This window comes from Pinus tabuliformis, chromosome 4_1 (assembly GCF_031772625.1).
Source record: "Pinus tabuliformis cultivar Carrire ecotype Pingquan chromosome 4_1, CPIR1, whole genome shotgun sequence".
NCBI classification, from domain to species: Eukaryota; Viridiplantae; Streptophyta; class Pinopsida; order Pinales; family Pinaceae; genus Pinus; species Pinus tabuliformis.
The window spans coordinates 373,427,038-373,449,546 of NC_142303.1; the positions used below are offsets into that span (position 1 = coordinate 373,427,038).

The 22,509-nt window shown below is 39.1% G+C and overlaps 2 protein-coding genes across 2 annotated transcripts; both read right to left on the bottom strand.

Moving 5' to 3' along the window:
* Nucleotides 1-10,902: 10,902 nt before the first annotated feature.
* On the bottom strand, nucleotides 10,903-11,712 carry LOC149175864 (uncharacterized). Its single transcript, XM_089421267.1, has one exon. It carries the CDS (start codon nucleotides 11,710-11,712, stop codon nucleotides 10,903-10,905), a length of 810 nt encoding a protein of 269 aa, XP_089277393.1.
* A 57-nt stretch (nucleotides 11,713-11,769) lies between these two features.
* LOC149175865 (uncharacterized) lies at nucleotides 11,770-12,282 on the bottom strand. Its single transcript, XM_089421268.1, has one exon. It carries the CDS (start codon nucleotides 12,280-12,282, stop codon nucleotides 11,770-11,772), a length of 513 nt encoding a protein of 170 aa, XP_089277394.1.
* Nucleotides 12,283-22,509: the final 10,227 nt, after the last annotated feature.

A 22,509-nucleotide genomic window follows, 5' to 3' on the forward strand; every position in this document is an offset into this window, starting at 1 on the left:
CACTACATATCTTATAATATTTCAAAAATATTATATTATGTAATTCATGTCCTTATATCATAAATTAATTATTATTACCTTATTGGTTGAATTTAGGAATAACTAAAATATAAAATGAAAGAAATCAACAAAAGAATTCACCATTCACATAAATGAGTACAATATATATCCCAGGAAGTTCAATATAAGATAAAACCAAACTAGAAGGTAAGATTAATGCTTGCTCTCTTTTCTTCATTTATGAAAATGAAAATGCAAAGAAATAGACACTCACTATGGAGTTGCCTTCAGCATTATGACCTAGATGTCCATTAGAAAACCTTTTCTTCCTTAGTTATGCTCTCAAATAACACTCTTAGATGTGTTTCTCAACTATGGATTAAGTACAATGCTAAAGAATGGAACCCTTTCTCCTCCTAGTGGTATGGTATTTGACATAGAAAGATAATTGTATAGGGTTAGTTTTTTTGCATCCTTAATACTCAATTAGTGTCGAGGTTTTGGACCTTATAGAATCTTCTTGAAGGTCCACACTGGATTTCCCCACGTGTAATTAATGGAAGCTAATGTGGCAACCATTTGTACCATGGTAGTCGACAAGTGAGTTCAATTTGTGGGAGGCATAACTTCTGCATATCAACTCTAATTGAGGTGATTTTGCATTAATGGAAAGGTCGTAGTGTGTAGAATTGCATTGAGGGGATAGAACTATTCCCATGAAGTTTTGACCCTAAAATGTGTCATTTGATAACTCAAAATGGCTTAGGAAGGCTCTAAACCCCAAATTTCCAAACTGGGACTTGCCACTAAAATGGGCCTTGCAAGCCTATTCCTCCAATATTTCCACCCAGAAAGTAGCAAGATATATAAAAAATCATATAATGATCTATTTTGGATCACCTTCAATCAACCCTCAAACAAATTGATTATCGCATTACATGTTTTAGACATATTTTCATGGCATCCCTTAGTAACATTTAACCTTTCTTTAGGATAAAGCTTATAAATATGTTTTCTTTACCATGATGAAACTTAGTGTAACAATTCATCTAATTCTATAATTGGAAATAATAAGAAAGTAACAGAAAAATGTGTGGCTTGTTGGCTTCAAGTAATTTGAGCATGCAAGTGAACATTAAATGGTTAAAGCAAGTTGAGTTCATAGACTTAGGGAAGTGGGAAGGCTTTTGTATCTAGTACAAGCTTACCTCAAACTATGTAATCATTTCATTATTTTTGTTTGGGGTTGCAAAGCACCACCTAGTCATGGTTGACACATAAGGGAAGATTGGGCAACATCATAGGTAATTATATATATACCACATTAAAGGAGGAATAACAATGTAGGGGCAAGTTAAGCTAGTTATTCCAAACATGGATGCTTGAGATGGGATCCATGGTTTTTGAACCAATCTAATGGACGTGAGAAAACTAAATGTTGATGGAAAAACATAAGATACACAAATCCCTTACAATGTAATTAAGAAAATGACTTGGAATTTTGTGGGATTTTTGAAGATTTAAGCAATTCAAAATTGGACAAAATCCTTAAATATATTGTTTCACCATACATATATCTCACATCATGATAAACCTATGCTTATAATTAATATTTTCATTAAAAAAAAATCAAATTTATAACAAACAAACAAAAAAGCATCTCTTTACAAGAAGATTAACTTTACCAAAGATGAGCTACATATGAGATAAACTTTTAAAGGAATTAACAATAACATAAACTTTTATGTTGAATTAATTAACAATAAGGATTTTTGTGGGATAAACACCCATGAGGGACTTTGAACCGATGGCCTTTTTGCATGGAATGCCTTAACAATATACCCATTCACCATCAATCCAACGCCTGATGGGCTAAAATAATTAAAATAATGTTAAGCACTTGGCATTTTCTAGTTTGTTAGCATTAGCGTCTATTCAACAAAAACTATAGAAATCGTAATTTTGGATTGAAATTGTCCTTTTTAATGAAGAAATGGATCCAACATCCTCTAATACTCTTATTACAATTAAATTATATAATAATAAAATATATTAGATGTCATTTCATCAATCAAAAATGAATTCTACAAAATTATTCTAAACCACAAAAAAGGAACCAATTTACATGTGAAGACTACTCACCTTGATTGAAAAATGAATGCTTAATTATTTACATGGACACTGATAAAAACATGATGTCAAGAGGCTACACTCGTCCTTCCACTTTAGCATCATACTACTCAACAAGCCTAATCTCCAGTCAACATTTGCATGATCTTGTTGATTGGGCATACCATCAACTACTCATATCATCCATAATATGCTTAATTTATTGTCCTAATCAAACCTAAGCTAGGCACCTTCAACTATGCAGAATTTTAGAGTGCTTGTTTGACCATATGTAATGTTGCAACATAACAACCCAACCGCAGGAAATCAACAATTTCCTCCCCAAGGAAAGCATACTTGAACAAACCACTAGCCAACATGAAACTACGTTGTCATCCATCCAAGCCAACAAATGATAGTCCATGAAGATCATGTCCCTTCTTCATTAGAAGTTCATATATATTTGATGCATAAATGGTTACCTTACCAAGGATAATGCACACATAATCTCACACTGCTAAGTTGTGTCATCCTTGATGAAAATTTTCCTTGCAATACCAATTCAATCTTCTTTTTACTCTTTCCCCCCTAACTTACAATCTAGTACACCATCCTTATTAGTTATCCATCTTCCTCTTTGGTTCTCCTATAGAAATTCCTTGTAGATTCAAACTGCATATTGTAATATGCTAAAACAATTGACTTGAATCTATTTACTCATCAGGGGAAACCATAAATGGTCGATGAAATCACGAAGCATAAAAGAGAAAGAATTCAATCACACATAACACAATAATTTTATGGAGAAAGCCACAACTAAAAACCCCTGCTATCTGTATATTGCATTAATAAGAAAATATGATAAGATTACAATGCTTTTGCTTAAGCTCGAGCAACCTCTGCACTATCTCAATCTATCTCACTACTTCACAAACAAGGTCCAACCAATACTTATCCAAATTTGTTTCCTGCCAAGCTCATATTTCTTTGCGCAGTTTCCTAGGGAATTAGCCCATATTTAATTGGGAAATTCTTCATCCATAACTGCGTAATCCATCATAAGCCTTCCTCTGATTGCATGCACCACTTATATAATTCTAATTATTATACAATTGATAGTACACAATACCTGAACTCCATTCTCAACTAGGTATTTCTTTGATCTGACATGCATGAGTTAATTATGAGTGAATCTTCAGTTTACTGGTTGAGCAGTGCTAGTTACACCCCACTACTCGAACTCCCATTAATTACTCCATCAGTTGGAACCAGTTTAACTGAATTAAATAATTACAACTCAAAATAAACTCAACCTAGGCCCCTAAAATTTAGGAACCACTCTACATGACTACAGATAGACTCCTAACTCGAATTAACTAAGCCAACTAAGTCAAATTAACTTAGTTAACTATTACAAGTTGCTATGAGAATTGGAATTACAATTTAATTCCTAATTTAATTCAAAGATAAATTTAAATTAGGATTTTCTTGTTGCATTTTCAACACTCCCTCTCAGCAAGAAAGGGATTATCTGCTACCACGATCCTGCCTCTGTGAAACTCGAATTTTCATCTTGACAATGCCTTTGTCAAAATATTTATATCTTGCTCCTCTGTAGGAATGTATTCAAGCAACATGATTATTCTCTGCACACAATCTCGTAGATGGTGATACTGGATGTTGATATGCTTGGACTAGTCATGAAAAACAAGATTCTCAAAGAGTTTGATACAACTCTGATTGTCACAGTAAATCGTTGTAGGATCCATTTACTAACCAAATAACCCAACAAGGATCTTCCTCATCTAGATAACCTCACAAGCTACTTGACTAGAAACCATGTACTATGCTTTTGTTGAACTGAGTGCAACTGAAATCTACTTCCAGTTGTACCAAGAAGTTGTTGCTGACCCAATACTGAAGATTCCCTTTGATGTTCTCTTCCTGTCGGATGGACTCCTTGCCCAATCTACGTTTGTGAAGCCTTGAAGCTTCACTCCCTCTACTTGTTTGTACCAAACACCAAACTGAGTGGTACCTTTGAGGTATCTCAACACATGTTTAGATGCCTTCTAATAAAGTTTGTTTGGCTTAACCATGGCTTGACTAAGATGGTTAACTACTAAACACATGCCCAATCATGTGTTCACCAAATACATAAGTGAAGCCACAAGTTATCTATAAATAGTAACCTCCACTACTTCACTTGAAGTAGCTTCCTCCTTCATCGAGTTACCTACTAGAGGAGTCTCCATGGGTTTGTTGTTGTCCATGTGGAACTTCAGTATATCATTAGCATACTTTCCCTGAGAGACAATCAATTCCTCATCTCCTTATCATATTTCCATACCAAAAAAGTAATGCATGAGCCCCAGGTCCTTCATCTCGAATTCTCTTACAAGATCCTTTTTTCATGATTTTGTCAGCTTCTCATCACCTGTTAGAATCAAATCATCGACATATAATATTATAATCAACAGTTTACCTTCAACCACAATATGGTAAAGCTTCCCATCTGCTTCACTTTTGGTGAAGCCCAACTCGATGAAATAGCTATCAATCCTAGTGCACCAAGCACGAGGTGCTTGTTATAGTTGATGCAGTGCTTGCTCGAGCCTGCACACATGTGACTCTCTATTGAAGGTCTCAAATCATTTTGGCTGCTTAATATACACCTCTTCCTCAATCATCCCATTGGGGAATGTTGTCTTCACATTCATCTGATGTATCTTCCATCCCATCTGCACTGACAATGCTAGAACAAATTTGATTGACGAGTACCTTACTATTGGAGCAAAGGTCTCCTCGTAATCAATTCCCTCTACCTGAGAGAATCCTCTAGCCACAAATCTGGCCTTGTGTTTCTCCACACTACCATATGTTGCTTGCTTTACCTTATAAAGCCATCTAGAACTCACAACTAACTTGGCTACTAGTCTTGGGACCACTTCCCAAACACTATTTATGATAATGGAGTCATACTCCTCAACCATGGCATCAACCCATACCGGTTGTTGCACTGCTTCCTCGAATGAGGATGGCTTAACCTCTACACTCTCGCTTATCATAGCCATGTAGCTAGTGTACCGATTTGGTGGCATCCTCTTCCTGCGTTGTGATGTGGGTGCTCCCACATTCTCTCTAGCACCATGCATCAATCCGTCAGCCTCTCTAGTGCACTTCCTTCCATCTCTGAAACTCTATGCATGAGTGGGTGCTTCCACTCTCTGCTCTTATGTATGTGGCTGCTCCACATCATCCTAAGGTTCCTCCTTTGGAACTCAAAGCTCCTCATCTGCATGTAACTGAAGCTCCCTCTCAAGGGAAAATCTCATGGCCTTCTCTTCATCGAACTTCACATCTCAGTGAATCAATGTCATCTTGTTGGCTAGAAGGTACACCCAACAGTTGTGAGGTGTATCAATGTACCCCACAAATATGCCCAACTCATTTGTTGGCTCTAGATGTTTTCATGCATCCTTGGTAACATGATAATAGTATGATGAACCAAATATCCTGAAGTGTGCCACATCTGGTTTCTTACCTGAAAAAACTTCTTCTGGTGTACTCATCCTGAGAATTCGATGAGGTATTTTGTTCTGCAAATAAATAGTTGTGTTGCACGCTTCAGCCCAAAAGTGCAACAGTAGGCCCTGATCATGTAACATCGCCCATGCTGCTCCCACAATACTTCTATTATTCCTTTCATCCACCCCATTCTACTTTGGATTATGAGGTGTTATTAACTCCCGTTGAATTCATTCGACACATATTCTCCACCATTATCGCTTATGAGAACTTTAACTTTCTTACCAGTATCTTTCTCCACAAGTTCTTTAAATTCAAAAAATTTAGCAAACATCTGACCTTTCTTCTGCATGAAGAAAATCAAGCACTTACGATAAAAATCATCAACAAATATTACATAATACTTGTGCTTGGTCATGGATGCGATCACGAACGGTCCACACACATCTGAGTGAACCCAATCAAGGATTTCTTACACTCGACTGTCTTTATCGTGAAAGGAAGCTTTGGTGTACTTCCATAATGTACACTCTTTGCATGTGTCTCTCTTCTCTAGTGTACCCTTGGGAAATCCTGTAGAAATTTGCTACATGATCTTCAAAGCTCTGTGGTTCAAGTGACCCAATCTTCTATGCCACAACTCACCGATGTCTCGGCTCTGCATCTTCTCTACTTTTGTGCTCAAAGAGGTGCAGTCTTCTACATCCAATTTGTAGAGTTTCTTCACCCGAACCTCGATCCACTTCACCTGTTCTAAGGCTATATGATGAAGGAAAGCCTTTCCCTTGCTAAATATCACATTATAGCCATGGTCCTCCAACATGGCAACTGAAACCAAATTATTCTTCAAACCCAGAACATACATGACATCTTTTAATGTGAGAAGAGTATCAGAGTCCCTTTGAAAGGTAATAGTATCGATGTCGATCGCGCTATACCTCCCATCATCTCCCATATTGATGTGCATCTAGAGGTCTTTCTCCTCCAAGTTACTGAAGAACTCCTTTTTCAGGTCATATGGAATGAGGCTCCACTATCTAGGTACCACACACTACCCATCATCGATGTCACCATGCAAGTGATATGGGTGAAATCCAGTTCGAATTGTGAAGCAAGAGCTTCACCTTCTTCTCCTTCTGAGGACTTCTTACCGGAATTATCATTGCGGAAACTTTGTAGCATAGTGTCCCATCTCGTGACAGTGAAAACATTTAATATTTGACATGTCCTTCTTCTTGTCGCCCTGACTGGAATCTAATTTGGAATGCGATGACTTCCCCTTCCCTTTCTTCACCTTTCCAGCTAAGCCACATTTCTTCTCATCATAATTCTTGTATTAGGATCCATATATGGTGTTCCATCAATCTCTTTGATGAGCCTCGGTATTGTAACAAGAATGTTGCAACTCCCAAGGCTACCGACTTTACTTATCAACCCAGGGTTCGTACAAACTTAAGAGGTATCACCACTATATGTGCGGCATACAATGTGTCATTCATTTTTGTCATGATGTAATGGAGTGCATGTACTGAAGTCAAATCCTAAACTAATTGCAGAAAATGAAATGTTCAAAATGGAACCTTAACCTATTGCAAGAAAGAAAGTACAAGGAAAGAGACAAAAATTCAATGCTAAATCACACCATTTCCTAATTAACTGCCAAGAAACTACGCTTCACAATAATGTTAAATTATCATGAACCAAATGCTACTATCTAAGAATGGAAGTAAGAAGCATCAAACATCACTAATGTGCAAGTAAAGGGACTGAAATAAAATATGTTTTTGTCTTTTTGTCTTTTTGTCTTTTCATGCAAAATCAAGTATGCAAACTAATGTCTTTTGGTGATGTGGCAAGTGAATTAAGGATGTTGGAGGATGGATGGAAGGGTTAGGAGATGTTTGGATGGTGTGGGAGACCCTTGGGAGGCTTTTGGTGACTTCCTAGAGGTTTTCTCTCAATTTGGCCTCAAAACAGGCCATTTCAGGAAAACCTGCAGGATCCCCTCTAAACCTACAGGATACAGCCGAGAGCAAAATGGAAGGTGTTGGGGGTGATGGAAGGCTTAGGGAAGGTGGTAGATGGGTGGAATGGAGAGAGAAAATTCCTAGGATCACTCAGAACTCAAAATCAAAGTTAGTAGATGGATGGATTTGCTCAAAAAACTTGGAGAAGTTTCCTACAGGATGTACAGATTCACTATAATTCATCGAATGACCAAGAAAATCAAATCCAAATTGGATGGGACAAATTATGTTATTAAATAAGATGTCTTAGGTCCCCATTCCAAGTGGAATCACTTAAAAATACCTTTGTTAACCCATGCTAAAAAAATAAAAAACATTACTAGTCAAAAATCTAGGAATTCGAGAACTAGTGAGCTAGTAAATCCAAAAAATGCCCAACAAAATCAAGTGAAAATTCAATGGGGTAATTTTTTTTATGAACTATAATTTTTTTGTGATCTAATGCAAGTGGAATCAAGTTGATTGAAGCTCGTTAGCATGCTCTAAAAAATAGCAGAAATTTACTGCTCTTTGCTAAAAAGGAGGTCCAACAATCTAGATTTTGGAATAAGAAGATTAATCCAAGTAGCTCAATTATTACTATGAACTTCCAAAGCCTTTTCAAGGATGAAATAATGATTTTGATCCTGCAAAAGAACTTACATCAACCATTTAACTCAATCCTACAACAAGGAATCATTAATACTAAATGCAGAAATAGAAAGAAATAAAAACTAAAGATGCATGTGAATAAGCAGTGAAAAGAAGGAAAAAAAAAATGATACAAAAGGGCTCTGAGGTTCTTGGGATGGCCAAGCCCAAGGAAAATCAGAGATCTATGGAGGAAGACAATATTTAGAAGCTGAACATGACACCAATCTTCATTATTTTCATCTATAGAATTACATCCCTGCAAGAAAATACAATGGAGCTGCAAAAATACAAGCTCTCTCCACAATAACACTAATGAAAATCTCCTCTAGAGGCAAATTTGACTTAGTACTTATAAAAAATGATTAGGAATCATTCCCAATGAATGGAGGAATTTTTCCTCACCAAAATCCCTTGATTAGTGGATCTAGTCCCCAATGCTAGGAATTTGCATTAAATGGCAGGGAACACGTTCCTAGATTTTCTCAATCATTCCCTAGAGGAAAATTCGACTTGATACTTATGCAAAATGATTAAGAATCATTCCCCATGAATGGAGGAATCTTTCCCCATCGAAATCTCTTGATTAGTGGATCTGCTCCCTTGATTAGTGGAACACATTCCTAGATTTTCTCAATCATTGGAGTTCCACAATTTGTGTCATATTTCCATAATATCTTGTTGACTTATTATTTATTATTAATCCTCAAGTAGTAGGGAACAAGTCTCTAAATTATCTCCTCCTCCAACTCTTCATAATCTGCCCAATATTCTCATAATATTCCACAAAAAATAAATAATATTAGGCACAAATATTCAATTATTCCTAAACCTTCCTAATGTATATATTAAAGTTAAAAATAAATTATCTAATGCAAAAAGAGAGGTTTAATGTGTTGAAGGATGGTCATAGGCCTTAATTTATGTTTTAAATTAGAGGCATGCATCTTAAGTTATGTCAAATTTAGAGGCCCATCACTCTTCTTGTACCAAGTCGGACCACAACGGCTCCCACTCTGGTAGCTTCTCCCTCCCATTAACTGAGTCCTCGTAGTTGTGCTAGCTCTTGGTAAATCCTAGAAGTGTTAGGCTCACATGATCGTCTTCAAAAACTATAACACTGACACTTCCAATCTCATCCTAACACTAGGTGAACTTGGTTAAGTACTTCAGTATTGTGTCGCCCTTCTCCATATTTATCTTTCTGAAATTATCCTTCAATGCCAGTTTCTTGTGGTCACTACTGTTCTGAAACAGGTTTTTCAAGGCCTTCCACATTGCAAATGGAGTTTCCTTACCATGGAGGTTCAAGACAATATGATCTCGAAATCCTTCTGAGATAATCTTTCTCACCTTTTCCACATACTTTCTCCACTCTACTAGATCTTGAGCATCATCTGGCTTAGTAATGTCTTTGTCTATGAATTCCTTAAGCCTGTTGTCTTCCAACACTGCCTCCATCCTGTCCTTCCAAGCAATATAGTTTGAACTACCCTCAAGGGCATATTTGAGTCTCAATCCGTAGAACAACATCTTGCTGGCTCTGAAGTATGATACTGCAAATTCGATTTCTCCTGCAAAAGACAAACTCATATTCTCCTCTTCTATAGTGATTTCAACTCTGATACCATGTAGAAATTCCTTGTAGATTCAAACTGTAGATTGTAATATGCTAAAAAAATTGACTTGAATCTACTCTACTCATTAGTGGAAACAATAAATGATCGATGAAGCATAAAAGAGAGAATTCAATCACACATAACACAATAATTTTCTGGGGAAAGCCACAATTGAAAACACCTTCTATCTGTATATTACATTAATAAAAAATATGAAAAGATTACAATGATAGATTTCAAATTTCTGTGGTCTTTGTTTAGAGAATGATGATTCAGATTTTCCACAGTATAGTTTGAACTTTGTCGACGTTTCGAATCCCAACGGGGATCCATCTTCAAGACATTGAATTAATGAGTGATGGATCCTAAAGATGGATCCCTATTGGGATTCGAAACATTGACAAAGTTCAAACTATAATGTGGAAAATCTGAATCATCCTTCTTTAAAGATTATAATGCTTTGCTCAAGCCTAAGCAACCTCTACACTATCTCAATCTATCTCACTCCTTCACAAACAAGCTCCAGCCAATACTTAGAAAAATTTGTTGCTTGCCAAGCTCTTATTTCCTTACGCAATTTCCTACGGAATTAACCCATATTTAATTCAGAAATTCCTCATCCATAACTATGCAATCCGGCATAGGCCTTCCTCTGATTTCATGCACCACCTGCATAATTCAGATGATTATACAACTGATAGTACATTGTCCTTGAACTCCAATCTCAAATGGGTCTTTCTCTGATCTGACATGCATGAGTTAGTTATGACTGAATCTTCAGTTTACTGGTTGAGCAATGCTAGTTACACCTCACTACTACAGGTGACACCCTACTACTAGATCTCCCACTAATTCCTCCATCAGTTGGAACTAGTTTAACTATTTATTTTTTTTAACTGAAACGGTTATGTTTTATTAATAGATAACAGGTTGGGCAGAGCCTAATCAACCATTACAGTATTTAGAATTTACATTGAATTTCTTTCTGCTTAAGGGATGATATCCATGGTCGCTATTTCTGCATTTATGCTGATCATTCCTTCCTGTAAAGTGCATCCAATATTTGCCAATCTGTCTGCTTCCTTGTTTAATCCTCTGAGAATGTGGAAGAATTGGACTGATTGAAATTCTTTCAGAATTCTGGTCACTCTTGAAAGTTGTTTGTTTAGCACTGGGTCCTTGAGTCTTTTCTTATCTACCATCGTTTTGATCAGCAGTTCAGAGTCACCAAAGATTAGAATTTCTTGTGGATTTCCTTTTTTGGCCATTTGGCAAGCTTTCAAAAGGCTGAGAATTTCAGCTTGATTGTTGGTTTTCATTCCAAGGCCCCAACTGAAGTCGTCTTTTTTCCCATCTTGGAAGAAGATCGCTCCTCCTGCTCCGGACCTCCCTGGATTGCCTTTTGAGGCTCCATTGAATAAAATGGTGCACTTGGCCTGTGATTTCCACCATTGCTGGAAGTTGTCCTCTGATTCTCGAATCTGCCATTTTCCTTTGTGCAATGTGCGGTTGGGTGCTGGTAGGTTAGCCTTTCCTGTATAAGCATCCAACCACTCCCTCTCTTCGGTTCGCAAGGAGTTGTCGTCTTTGACAGAGGAGTGGTTCAATGTTTCTAAGAGGAGGTTCTTTGCCTGTTCCACCACTTTTGTTGCGGGCAATTCTGTGTTGTTAAATATTGTTTCATTCCGAGCTAACCAAAGTTTCCAACAAACATACTTTGGTACAGCTATCCACACCTTTTTCCAAAGTGATTTGCTGACTATACTGTAGGGGTAACTGTCAATCCAGGAGGAGAACATGGTGTCAATAGTGTTTTGAGAAGGAGGAGACACACTCAGCTTGGTGAGAAAGAAGGACTAGACTGCCTTTGCAAAATTGCAGGCTAAAAACAGATGATTTGTTGTTTCCGAGTCTCTTTTGCAGAGGACGCATCTATGTGGTCCAGCTATGTTCCTTTTACACAAATTATCTCCTGTCAAAATTTTGTTGTGGAACAATGTCCAGAAAAAGAAGTTGATTTTGGGGATGCCGAAGCTGTCCCAAATCTGCTTCCACACGGATTCCGGGTGTGGTGAATCCTTTTTGCTCTGCATCTGATAATATCCTTGGCTAGCTGTGTATTCCCCGGTCTTACCCCAGCCCCAAACATCTTCGTCTTCTTTGTGAACTGGGGCAAAATCAGAGATTGCGGCTTGAAGAGCGTCTAACTGAGCGTTTAAATGTTCTGGAATTCTGGGGAAAGTCCAACATCGCCAGTTCCCTTTTCTGTCCCAACTGGAGATATCCTCTATTTTCCTTATACCTTTAGACTGTAGCCAGACTCTTACTTCTGCGATCTCATGGTTTTCTGCGAGAGGGCGATGTCCCATAACACTGTCTCTCCAAAGCTTTGTGTTTTTACCATTACCTGGGATTCGATACAAGTGGGATCTGAAAAAATCGATGCTTCTGTTACACAGCTTCCAGACCTGCATTCCTTTTGGGGATTTCTCAATATTGTATGTTTTTAATGACTGATTATTCAAGTATTTCAGTTTGAAGATCTAACTGACTGGATGAGACAACTCTGTGTGGAGCTGCCATAACAGCTTACAGCCCAGAGCTAAATTTGCGTGGACTGGGTCGTGGATTTGAAGTCCACCTTCTGCCAACGGGCGTTTCACCATATCCCAGCTTACTAAATGAAATCTATTTGCGTTTCCTCTCCCACCGTTCCATAGGAAATTGTGCATGAGTATGGAAATTTGGTCTGAAATTAGTTTTGGAGCCAGCATGAGAGACGCTTGGAACATGGGTAGAGCAGAGAGGACTGATTTGATGAGCGTCAATTTGCCCCCTGTGGTTAGCCAAAAGCCTCCCCACGCAGTGATCTTCCTTTTGAATTTCGAGATAACTTCCTCCCACACTTGATTTCTATTGGATCCCAGTGTTATTGAAAGGCCCAAATATTTTATTTTTTCCCAATCTGCATGTCCTATGTACCCCAACTCGTTTGCAATTGTCTCAATCTTGTGCTGCTTTGTGTTCCACCCATACACGACACTTTTCCTCTCACTTACCAGTGCTCCCGATATGCTGCAATATTTCTGAAGTATGATTTTGAAGGATTTAGCTATTCTTGGAGAGGCCCCTCCAAGCAATAGTGAATCGTCGGCGAAAAGGGCATGATTCACCGGGTCTATGCCTTTCACAATTCTGATCCCTGGTAGACCCCCATTTTGTTTTTCCAGGGTCAGTTTTCTGCTTAGGGAATCTACCATCAGAATGTAGAGAAATGGTGAGAGGGGGCAGCCCTGTCTCAAACCCCTGGTGGCCATAAAGAAGTTAGCAGGTCTACCGTTTATCATGGGCGCAATCCAAATCTTCTCCAGGCATGCCTTGATAAGATTGATGAAGTCCTGACTGAAGCCAAATGATGAAAGTACCATGTACAAATAGGAACAATTCACTCTGTCAAATGCATTGCACATATCAAGTTTTATGAGCATACCTTGTTCTTTGCGTGAGTGGCTAGAGTGTAGAGCTTCCTGGACTTGAATGACATTGTCCAAAATGTGCCTTCCTTTCACAAACCCCCCTTGGGCAGGAGAAATTAAATTTTGTAGAAGAGGTTTGATTTTATTTGCCAACAATTTGGCCACAATCTTATAGGACGAATTACACAGGGAGATTGGCCTGTATCTGTCAAAAGAGCTTGGGCTTGCTTCCTTTGGAATTAGGGCAAGGAAGGTAGAATTTATGCCTCCTCCAATCTTTGCCTTCCTCATGAAACCGTGAACCATTCTGATGAGATCAGTTTTAATTAGATCCCAACATTTTCTGTAGAAGTGGATTGAAAAACCATCTGGCCCAGGTGCTTTATCTGGCTCCATGGACCAGACAATGTTTGCAATCTCCTCCTCTGTGACGGGGCTCAAAAGAATGTTATTGTCCTCTGCGCTGACAAGCTGTGGAATATTTGTGAGGAATTCTTCAACATCCTCCTCACTCCCGTCCTTATCTGCGCTGAGTAGGTTTTGGAAGTGATTCACAGCGGCCTCCTTGATTTGATCAAATCCTCTGCATACCTGACCCCTAGTTGTGATGATTTCTGCAATGTGATTTCTCGACAGACGAGCCCTGTATTGTCTGTGAAAATACTTAGTATTTTTGTCCCCAGCTTTGAGCCACAAGCTGCGTGACTTGATGCGCCAATATTCTTCCTCGATTCTAAAAGAGTTGTATGTTTTCCTTTGTGCAATTTTTTCATTATCTAGATCCATGGATGAGATATCTTTCTCTTCCATTTCCACTTGGAGATCTTCCAACTGGTTGACTGCATCTTTTCTCTGGCTAGTGGGAGTGACTGTGACTTTCTTTATCCATTCTTTTAATGCCTTCTTTGTGTTTTTCATTTTTTGTTCCCAAACGTAACTTGGGGAGCCTGATACTTCTATTCTCCATGCAGTTTGGACCGTTTCGTGGAACCCTTCCCTTTCTGCCCAAAGAGGACTGAAACGAAATGGAAGAGGGCCGAGATCTTCTTCTTCCTTTAGACATAATAAGATTGGTTTATGATCTGAGGTTAATTTCGGAAGAATCTTAGAGAAAACTATTCTTTTATTCAGCATAATAGAACTACTGGTGAGAAATCTGTCCAGCCTTGTTGAGATGTGGTGTTCCCCTGTTCTATTATTAGTCCAGGTGTATTCTCCTTTTACTGGTTTGAAATCTACTATGTCCCATTGTTGGATGAGATTTTCCACTGTGGTGAGGAAGGGATCTCTCAAGTTGGTCCCTCCTCTCTTTTCTTTGGGGTCTAAGATTATATTCAGATCTCCTCCTATGACTATATTCAAAGGATTATGCAATTCCAAATAGTCCAAGAGAGTTTTCCAGCAATCTTTCTTCTCATCATAATGCACAGGTACATACATATTAAACAGGGCTAGCTTAAAATTACTTGCTATGTGGCACAGTTCTGTATATATCCAATGCTGGGTCACATGGGAGCTTTCTAAAGAGAAGAAGTTTTTGGACCAGAATGTGCCTATTCCTCCCGCCGAACCTCTTGCGCTGACTACCTTTCCTGAATCAAATTTCCATCTTGTATTGCTTGTGTTAAGAAGGGTTTCCCCTTCTATTTTTGTCTCTTGGAGCATGAGTATGTCTGTGGTTTCCATCTTCAGTAAATCTCTAATAGCCTCTGCCTTAGTGGGATTCCCCAGACCCCTGCAGTTCCAAGAGACCAGTTGCATCATTTATGACTTGTTGGGGTAGGTCCACCTCCCTTGGGGACCCTTGGTCTGGTGTTCCTTCCGAGAGTCATTTCTATAGTGGCTTGGCTTCCCAAGGTTTTTTGTCTTTCTGATTCTTCCTCCCTAGTTTCTATGTTTGATTTCCTTCTAGCTCGCTTTGATGTCCTTTCTTGGGTCTCTTCATCCGATGAGCCCTCATTTTCGACATTCTTCTTATTTTGTTTGATTATATCAGCATATGAGGGGGATGAAATATTGCATGGGTTCGGATTTGAGGTATTACCTGGATCTGATGGTTCGATGTTGTTCTGCTGGGGAGGTTCTTCCCTTTCTGCCTCTGGAGGATCTGAGGGTGGGTTGAGAGATTCAAAAGGATTTTTGTCCTCCTCTATGCTGATGGTTTCCTTTCTTCCAGAGTTTTGAGTGCTTTCGTTTTCTTGCCCTGCTTTGTTTCCTGTCTCCTTGCCTTTGTTTTTGTTGTTCTGCCTGTTGTTTGCTCGTTTCTTTACCTGTTTCCATTGCTCTCCTTTTTCTTTCTCTGCAGTTTCCTTGTTTTTTTCTTGCAATATCTTGAAAAGTGCCCATATTCATGGTAGTGTCGGCACTTAAAAGGCAACTGCTCATAATCAAGCTCTTGGATATGGGTCCAGTCCGCTACTGAGAGTTTGATGGCTTCGGGTAAACCAACTTCAAGATCGACCTCCACGCAAATGCGAGCACAGGAGTATTGATCCTTCCTCGGTGCTTGATTTATGTATCTGCCAAGAGCATTATCTATGGATTGTAGTGAGTTCTGACTCCAGCAGTGGAGAGAGAGATGTGGAAGGCATACCCAGACAGGTACCGTCGTGGGCACATCCTGAGCTGGATCAAAGTCAGGAGTCCATTTGTTCAGATAGAGCCCTTGAGGACCCATGAAGTATGGTCCATTTCTAAATATCAGGCTTCTATCCTCCGCATTTTCGAACACAAACACAAAGAAACCTTTGCCAACAAAATGACTTTTTATACCTTCTCTGACCAGGGGTGTCCAGTTTCACCTTACCCATTCCTCAACAGCTTTCGGGGATGGCCATAACCCTGTGAACTGACAGATGACGCCTCTTTCAGCGAGATTCAGCGCTGTTCTACATGTTTCTTCCACCGGCAGTGTCACCGTGGGAATACTTCCTAGTTTTTTGACAAACTTGGACTGAGAGCCAGTCGTCCGTTTCCCAGATGCTGCAACTAGGGATCTGAACGCTTCTAGTTCTGGAGGTAATGGGGGGGAAGCCACAGAGTCCCCATCAGGATCCATGTCTAAAGCGCACGAAGTGAGAAGAGCTAGCTTGGCACTGCTAGGTCAGTAGTAGCGCCTCCATGCGGGGGCGCGGTTCTAGCCAAATAAAATTTTGACCTGATCCAAATACTAATATTTTTGTCGTTGTCTTCCTGCGAGAGATTGACAGTAGCCTCGGTCTGAGGGTTCGACGCCTTCTTGGCCTCTGTGACAATGGCCAGCGCCCGGGCTGCAGGCGCCAAGGAAGCCCTCTGCGGGATTCAATCCGATCCACAGCAGCTTGCGCAGAACAAGTTTCTAAACAATAACCTCTTATCCCTAAGCCCATAAACTAGTTTAACTAAATTTAACTCAGATAAATTTAATTAAATAATTACAACTCAAAATAAACTCAACCTCGGCCCCTAAAATTTAGGAACCACTCTACATGACTTTAGATAGACTCCCAACTCGAATTAACTAATCCAACTATGTCAAATTAACGTAGTGAACTATTACAAGTTGCTATGAGAATTGGAATTACAATTTAATTCAAAGGCAAAATTAAATTAGGATTTTCTTGTTGCATTTTCAAGATTTTCTCTCAACAAGAAAGGGATTATGTGCTACCCCAATCTTACCTCTGTGAAACTCAATTTGCATCTTGACAATTCCTTTTTCAAAATATTTGCATCATGCTCCTCTGTAGGAATGTATTCCAGCTCCTCTGCACATAATCTTGTAGATGGTGATACCGAATGTCGATATGATTGGATCGATCATGAAAAACTAGATTCCTGGAGAGTTTGATACAACTCTGATTGTCATAGTAAATCACTGTAGGATCCATCTATTGAACAATAACCCAACAAGGATCTTCCTCATCTAGATAGCCTCACAAGTTGCTTGACTAGCAACCATGTACTCTGCTTATGCTGAACTGAGTGCAATTGATCTCTGCTTCCTATTGTACCAAGAAACTGTCGCTCACCCAATACTGAAATTTCCCCCTGATGTTCTCTTCTTCTCAGATGGACTCCCTACCCAATCTGCATCTATGAATCCTTGAAGATTCACTCCCTCTGTCCAAAGACCAAACTGAGTGGTGCCTCCGAGGTATCTCAACACATGTTTAGTTGCCTTGTAATAAAGTTTGGTTAGCTTAACCATGGCTTGACTAAGCTGGTTAGCTGCAAAACACATGTTTGGTCATGTTTTCACCAAATACATAAGTGAACCCACAAGCTATCTATAAATAGTAGCCTCCACTACTTCACCTAAAGTAGCATCCCCATTCCTCCAGTTACCTGCCAGAGGAGTCTCCATGGGTTTGCTTCTCTCCATGTGGAACCTTTTCAGTATTTCGTTGGCATACTTGCCCTGAGAGACAAAAATTTCCTCATCTCTTTGCCATACATTCATAGTAAGAAAGTAATGCATGATCCCCAGGTCCTTCATCTCGAATTCTCTTGCAAGATCCTCTTTGCAAGATTTTATCAACTTCTCATCACCTGTTAGAATCAAATCATTGACATATAATACTATAATAAAAAAATTACCTTCAACCACAATATGGTAAAGGTTCGCATTTACTTCACTTTTCTTGAAGCCTAGCATGGTGAAATAACTATCAATCCTGGTGTACCAAGCACAGGGTGCTTGTTTTAGTCCATACAATGCTCACTTGAGTCTACACACATGCGACTCTTTGTTGAAGGTCTCAAATCCTTTCGGCTGCTCAATATACACCTCTTCCTCAATCATATCATTGAGGAATGTTGTCTTCACATCCATTTAATGTATCTTCCATCCCATTTGCACTGATAGTGCTAGAATAGATATGATTGATGAGTACCTTGCTACTGGAGAAAAGGTCTCCTCGTAATCAATTCCCTCCACATGAGAGAATCCTCTGGCCAAAAATCTGGCCTTGTGTTTCTCCACACTCCCATCTGTTGCTTGCTTTACCTTGTAAATCCATCTAGAACTCACAACTAACTTGTCTGCTAGCCTTGGGACCACTTCCCAAACACTATTTATGATAATGGAGTCATACTCCTCAACCATGGCATCATCTCATACTAGTTTTTGCATTGCTTCCTCAAATGAGGATGGCTCAATCTCTACACTCTCACTCATCAAAACCATGTAGTCAGTGTACCGATGTGGTGACCTCCTCTGCCTGCATTATGATGTGGGTGCTCCCACATTCTCTTTAGCATCATGCAATATGTCAGCCTCTCTGGTGCATTTCCTTCCATCTATGGAAGTCTCTGGATGAGTGGGTGCTTCCATTCTCTGCTCCTCTGAATGTGGTTGCTCCACATCATCCTGAGGTTCCTCCTTTGGAGCTAAAATATCCTCATCTGCATGTAACTGAAGATCTCTCTCAAGGGAATATCTCATGGCCTTCTCTTCATCGAACTTCACATCTCTACGAACCACTATCATCCTGTTGGATGGCAGGTACACCCAATAGTTGTGAGGTGTATCAGTGTACCCCACAAATATGACCAACTAAGTTGTTGGCTCCAGCTTTTTTGTGCATCCTTGGTAACATGACAGTAGATTGATGAACCAAAGATACTGAAGTGTGTCACATATAGTTTCTTACCTGAAAAAGTGTCTTTTGGCGTACTCATCTAGAGAATTCGATGAGGGCTTATGTTATGCAAATAAATAACTGTGTTGCATGCTTCAACCCACAAGTGAAACGGTAGGCCCTGATCATGTAAAATCGCTTGTGTCGCTCCCACAATACTTATGTTCTTCCTTTCATCCACCCCATTCTACTGTGGGTTATGAGGTGCTATTAACTCCCATCGAATGCCTTCTGATGCACAAAATTTCTTGAATTCATTCGACACATATTCTCCACCATTATCGCTTCTGATAGGTTTAACTTTCCTGCTAGTAGGATTTCTCAACAAGTGCATTAAATTCACAAAATTTAGCGAACGTCTGATCTATCTTATTCATGAAGAAAATTCAGCACTTACGAGAAAAATCATCAACAAATATTACATAATACCCGTCCTTAGTCGTGGATGCTATCGAGAACGATCCATACACATTTGTGTGAACTCGATCAAGGATCGCTTGCGCTCAAATTTCTTTATCATGAAAGAAATATTTGGTGTACTTCCCCAATGTACAACCTTTGCATGTGTCTCTCTACTCTAGTGTACCCTTGGGAAGTCCTGCAGAAATTTTTTGCATGATCTTCAAACCTCCGTGGTGCAAGTGACCCAATCTTCTATGCCACAACTCACCGATGTATCGACTTTTCACCTTCTCTTATTTTGTGCTAAAAGCAGCACAATCTTCTACATCCAATTTGCAAAGGTTCTTCACCCGATCCCCGATATGCTTCACCTATCCTAAGGCCATGTGATGAAGGAAAGCCTTTACCTTGCTAAATATCACATTATAGCCATGGTCCTCCAATATGGCAATTGAAACCAATTCTTATTCAAACCTGGAACATACATGACATCTTTTAATGTGAGAGGAGTACTAGACTCCCTCTAAAAGGTAACAGTACCAATGTCGATCATGCTATGCCTTCCATCAGCTCCCATCTCGATGTGAATTTGGAGGTCCTTCTCCTTCAAGTTACTGAAGAACTCTTTGTTGTCAGTCATATGGAAAGAGGCTCCACTATCTAGGTACCACACACTACCCATCACCAATGTCACCATGCAAGTGATGAGGGTGAAATCCAGTTCAAATTGTGAAGCAAGAGCTTCACTTGCCTCTCCTCCGGAGGGTTTCTTACTGACTTTCTTGTGCGGACACTTTGTAGTATGGTGTCCAAGCTCGTAACAATGAAAACATTTAATCTTCGACATGTCCTTCTTCTTCTGCCCTAACTGGAATTTGATTTGAAATGGGATGACTTCCCCTTCCCTCTCTTTACCTTCCAACTAAGGCACAGTTCTCCTCCTCATCATGCTTGGATGAGAATCCGTCTTTGGTGTTTCCCCGAATCTCTTATTGTACCAAGTCAAACCACAATTGCTCCCACTCTGGTAGCTTCTCCCTCCCATTAACTGAGTCCTAGTTGTTGTGCCAACTCTTGGGAAGTCATAGAAGTGCTAGGCTCACTAGATCATCTTTAGCAATGATAACACCGACACTTCCAAGCTCATCCCGACATTGGATTAACTTGGGCAAGTACTTTGCTATTGTGTTTTCCTTCTCCATTTTGATCTTTCTAAGTTTGTCCTTCAGTGATAGCTTCTTGTGGTCACGGATGTTTTGAAACAGGTCTGTCAAGGCCTTCCACATTGCAAATGCAGTTTCCTTACCATGGAGGTTATACAATATGATCTCTAACTCCTTTTAGGATAATCCTTCTCACCTTTTCCACACACTTTCTCCACTTTGCCAGATCACGAGCACCAATTGGCTTAGGAATGTCTTTGTCTATGAATTCCTTAAGTCTGTTGTCTTCCAACACTGCCTCCATCCTATCCTTCCAAGCAATATATTTCAAACTACTCTCAAGGGCATATTCGAGTCTCAATTTGTAGAATGACATTCTGTTCGCTCTGAAGTATGATACTGCAAAAGACAAACTCATATTCTCCTCTTTTATAGTGATTTCAACTCTGATACCATGTAGAAATTCCTTGTAGATTCAAACTACATATCATAATATGCTAAAACAATTGACTTGAATCTACTCTACTCATCAACGGAAACAATAAAGGATCGATGAAATCACGAAGCATAAAAGAGAGAATTCAATCACACATAACACAATAATTATCTGTGGAAAGCCATAGCTAAAAACCCCTGCTATCTGTATATTACATTAATAAGAAAATATGAGAAAGTTGTAATGCTTTGCTCAAGCCCGAGTAACCTCTGCACTATCTCAATATATCTCACTACTTCACAAACAAGCTCCAGCCAATACTTAGCCAAATTTGCTACCTACCAAGCTCCTATTTCCTTGTGTAGTTTCCTAGGGAATTAGCCCATATTTAATTGGGAAATTCCTCATCCATAATTGCACAATCCATCATACGCCTTCCTCTAATTGCATGCACCACCTGTACAATTCAAATGATTATACAACTAATAGTACATTGTCCCTGAACTCCAATCTCAACTGGGTCTTTCTATGATCTGACATGCATGAGTTAATTATGAGTGAACTTCAATTTACTGGTTGAGCAGTGTCGATTACACCCCACTACTGCAAATTACACCAAACCACTAGATCTCCCACTAATTCCTCCATCAGTTGGAACTAGTTTAACTGAATTTAATTTAGTTAAACTGAATTAAATAATTACCACTCAAAATAAACTCAACCTGGGCCCCTAAAAAATTATGAACCACTTTACATGACTCTAGATAGACTCCAAACTCAAATTAATTGAGCCAACTAATTCAAATTAACTTAATTAGCTATTACAAGTTGCTATGAGAATTGGAATTACAATTTAATTCAAGGACAAAATTAGATTAGGATTTTCTTATTGCATTTCAACATCTCCTAACCTACAAGCTAGTAAATAGTCCTAACCAGTGTATGACTACAATGTGCAAGTGATTCACCAAACATATTAACTAGCATAGATCCATCTTAACTTTGGATCTACCAAGCGCTGAGAGGAATCAAACCATTTTTCACTCTAAAAGAGGTTTGCACCTCAAGGGATTTGATCCCTCTAAGTGATTGTCAGTTTTTAGTTTTACCATAAATACATAAACACATTAAAAAAAGATAACCAAGTTAAATGTTATTTATTCCAACTTCGAATTTGCTTATAATTTACCACTAAATCATTCATCATATACATTATTGTGCACTTGCCGCATGATTACCTAGCATCATAAACCTAATTTTCCACGTGTATCCTCTATATATGTGTGTGAATATTATGATGTGTCCATGTAGCAACTCTTGCTAGTGGTAATCATGTCACTTCACTTGAGGCTTGAATTGCTTAAGGCTCAAATAAATTATATACTTTACATCTAAAAGTAACCCCTCTCTTCCCTCTCTCCCAAGTCCTCTCTCTCTTCCTTCCTCTCTCTCCCTTTCTGTCTCACCTCCCTCTCTCTCTTCCCTCCTCTCTCCCTCA

Bases quoted from the DNA above. Each gene is read 5' to 3' on its own strand.
- LOC149175864 (XM_089421267.1), bottom strand. From the start codon at position 11,712: ATGTTCTCCTCCTGGATTGACAGTTACCCCTACAGTATAGTCAGCAAA.
- LOC149175865 (XM_089421268.1), bottom strand. From the start codon at position 12,282: ATGGGACATCGCCCTCTCGCAGAAAACCATGAGATCGCAGAAGTAAGA.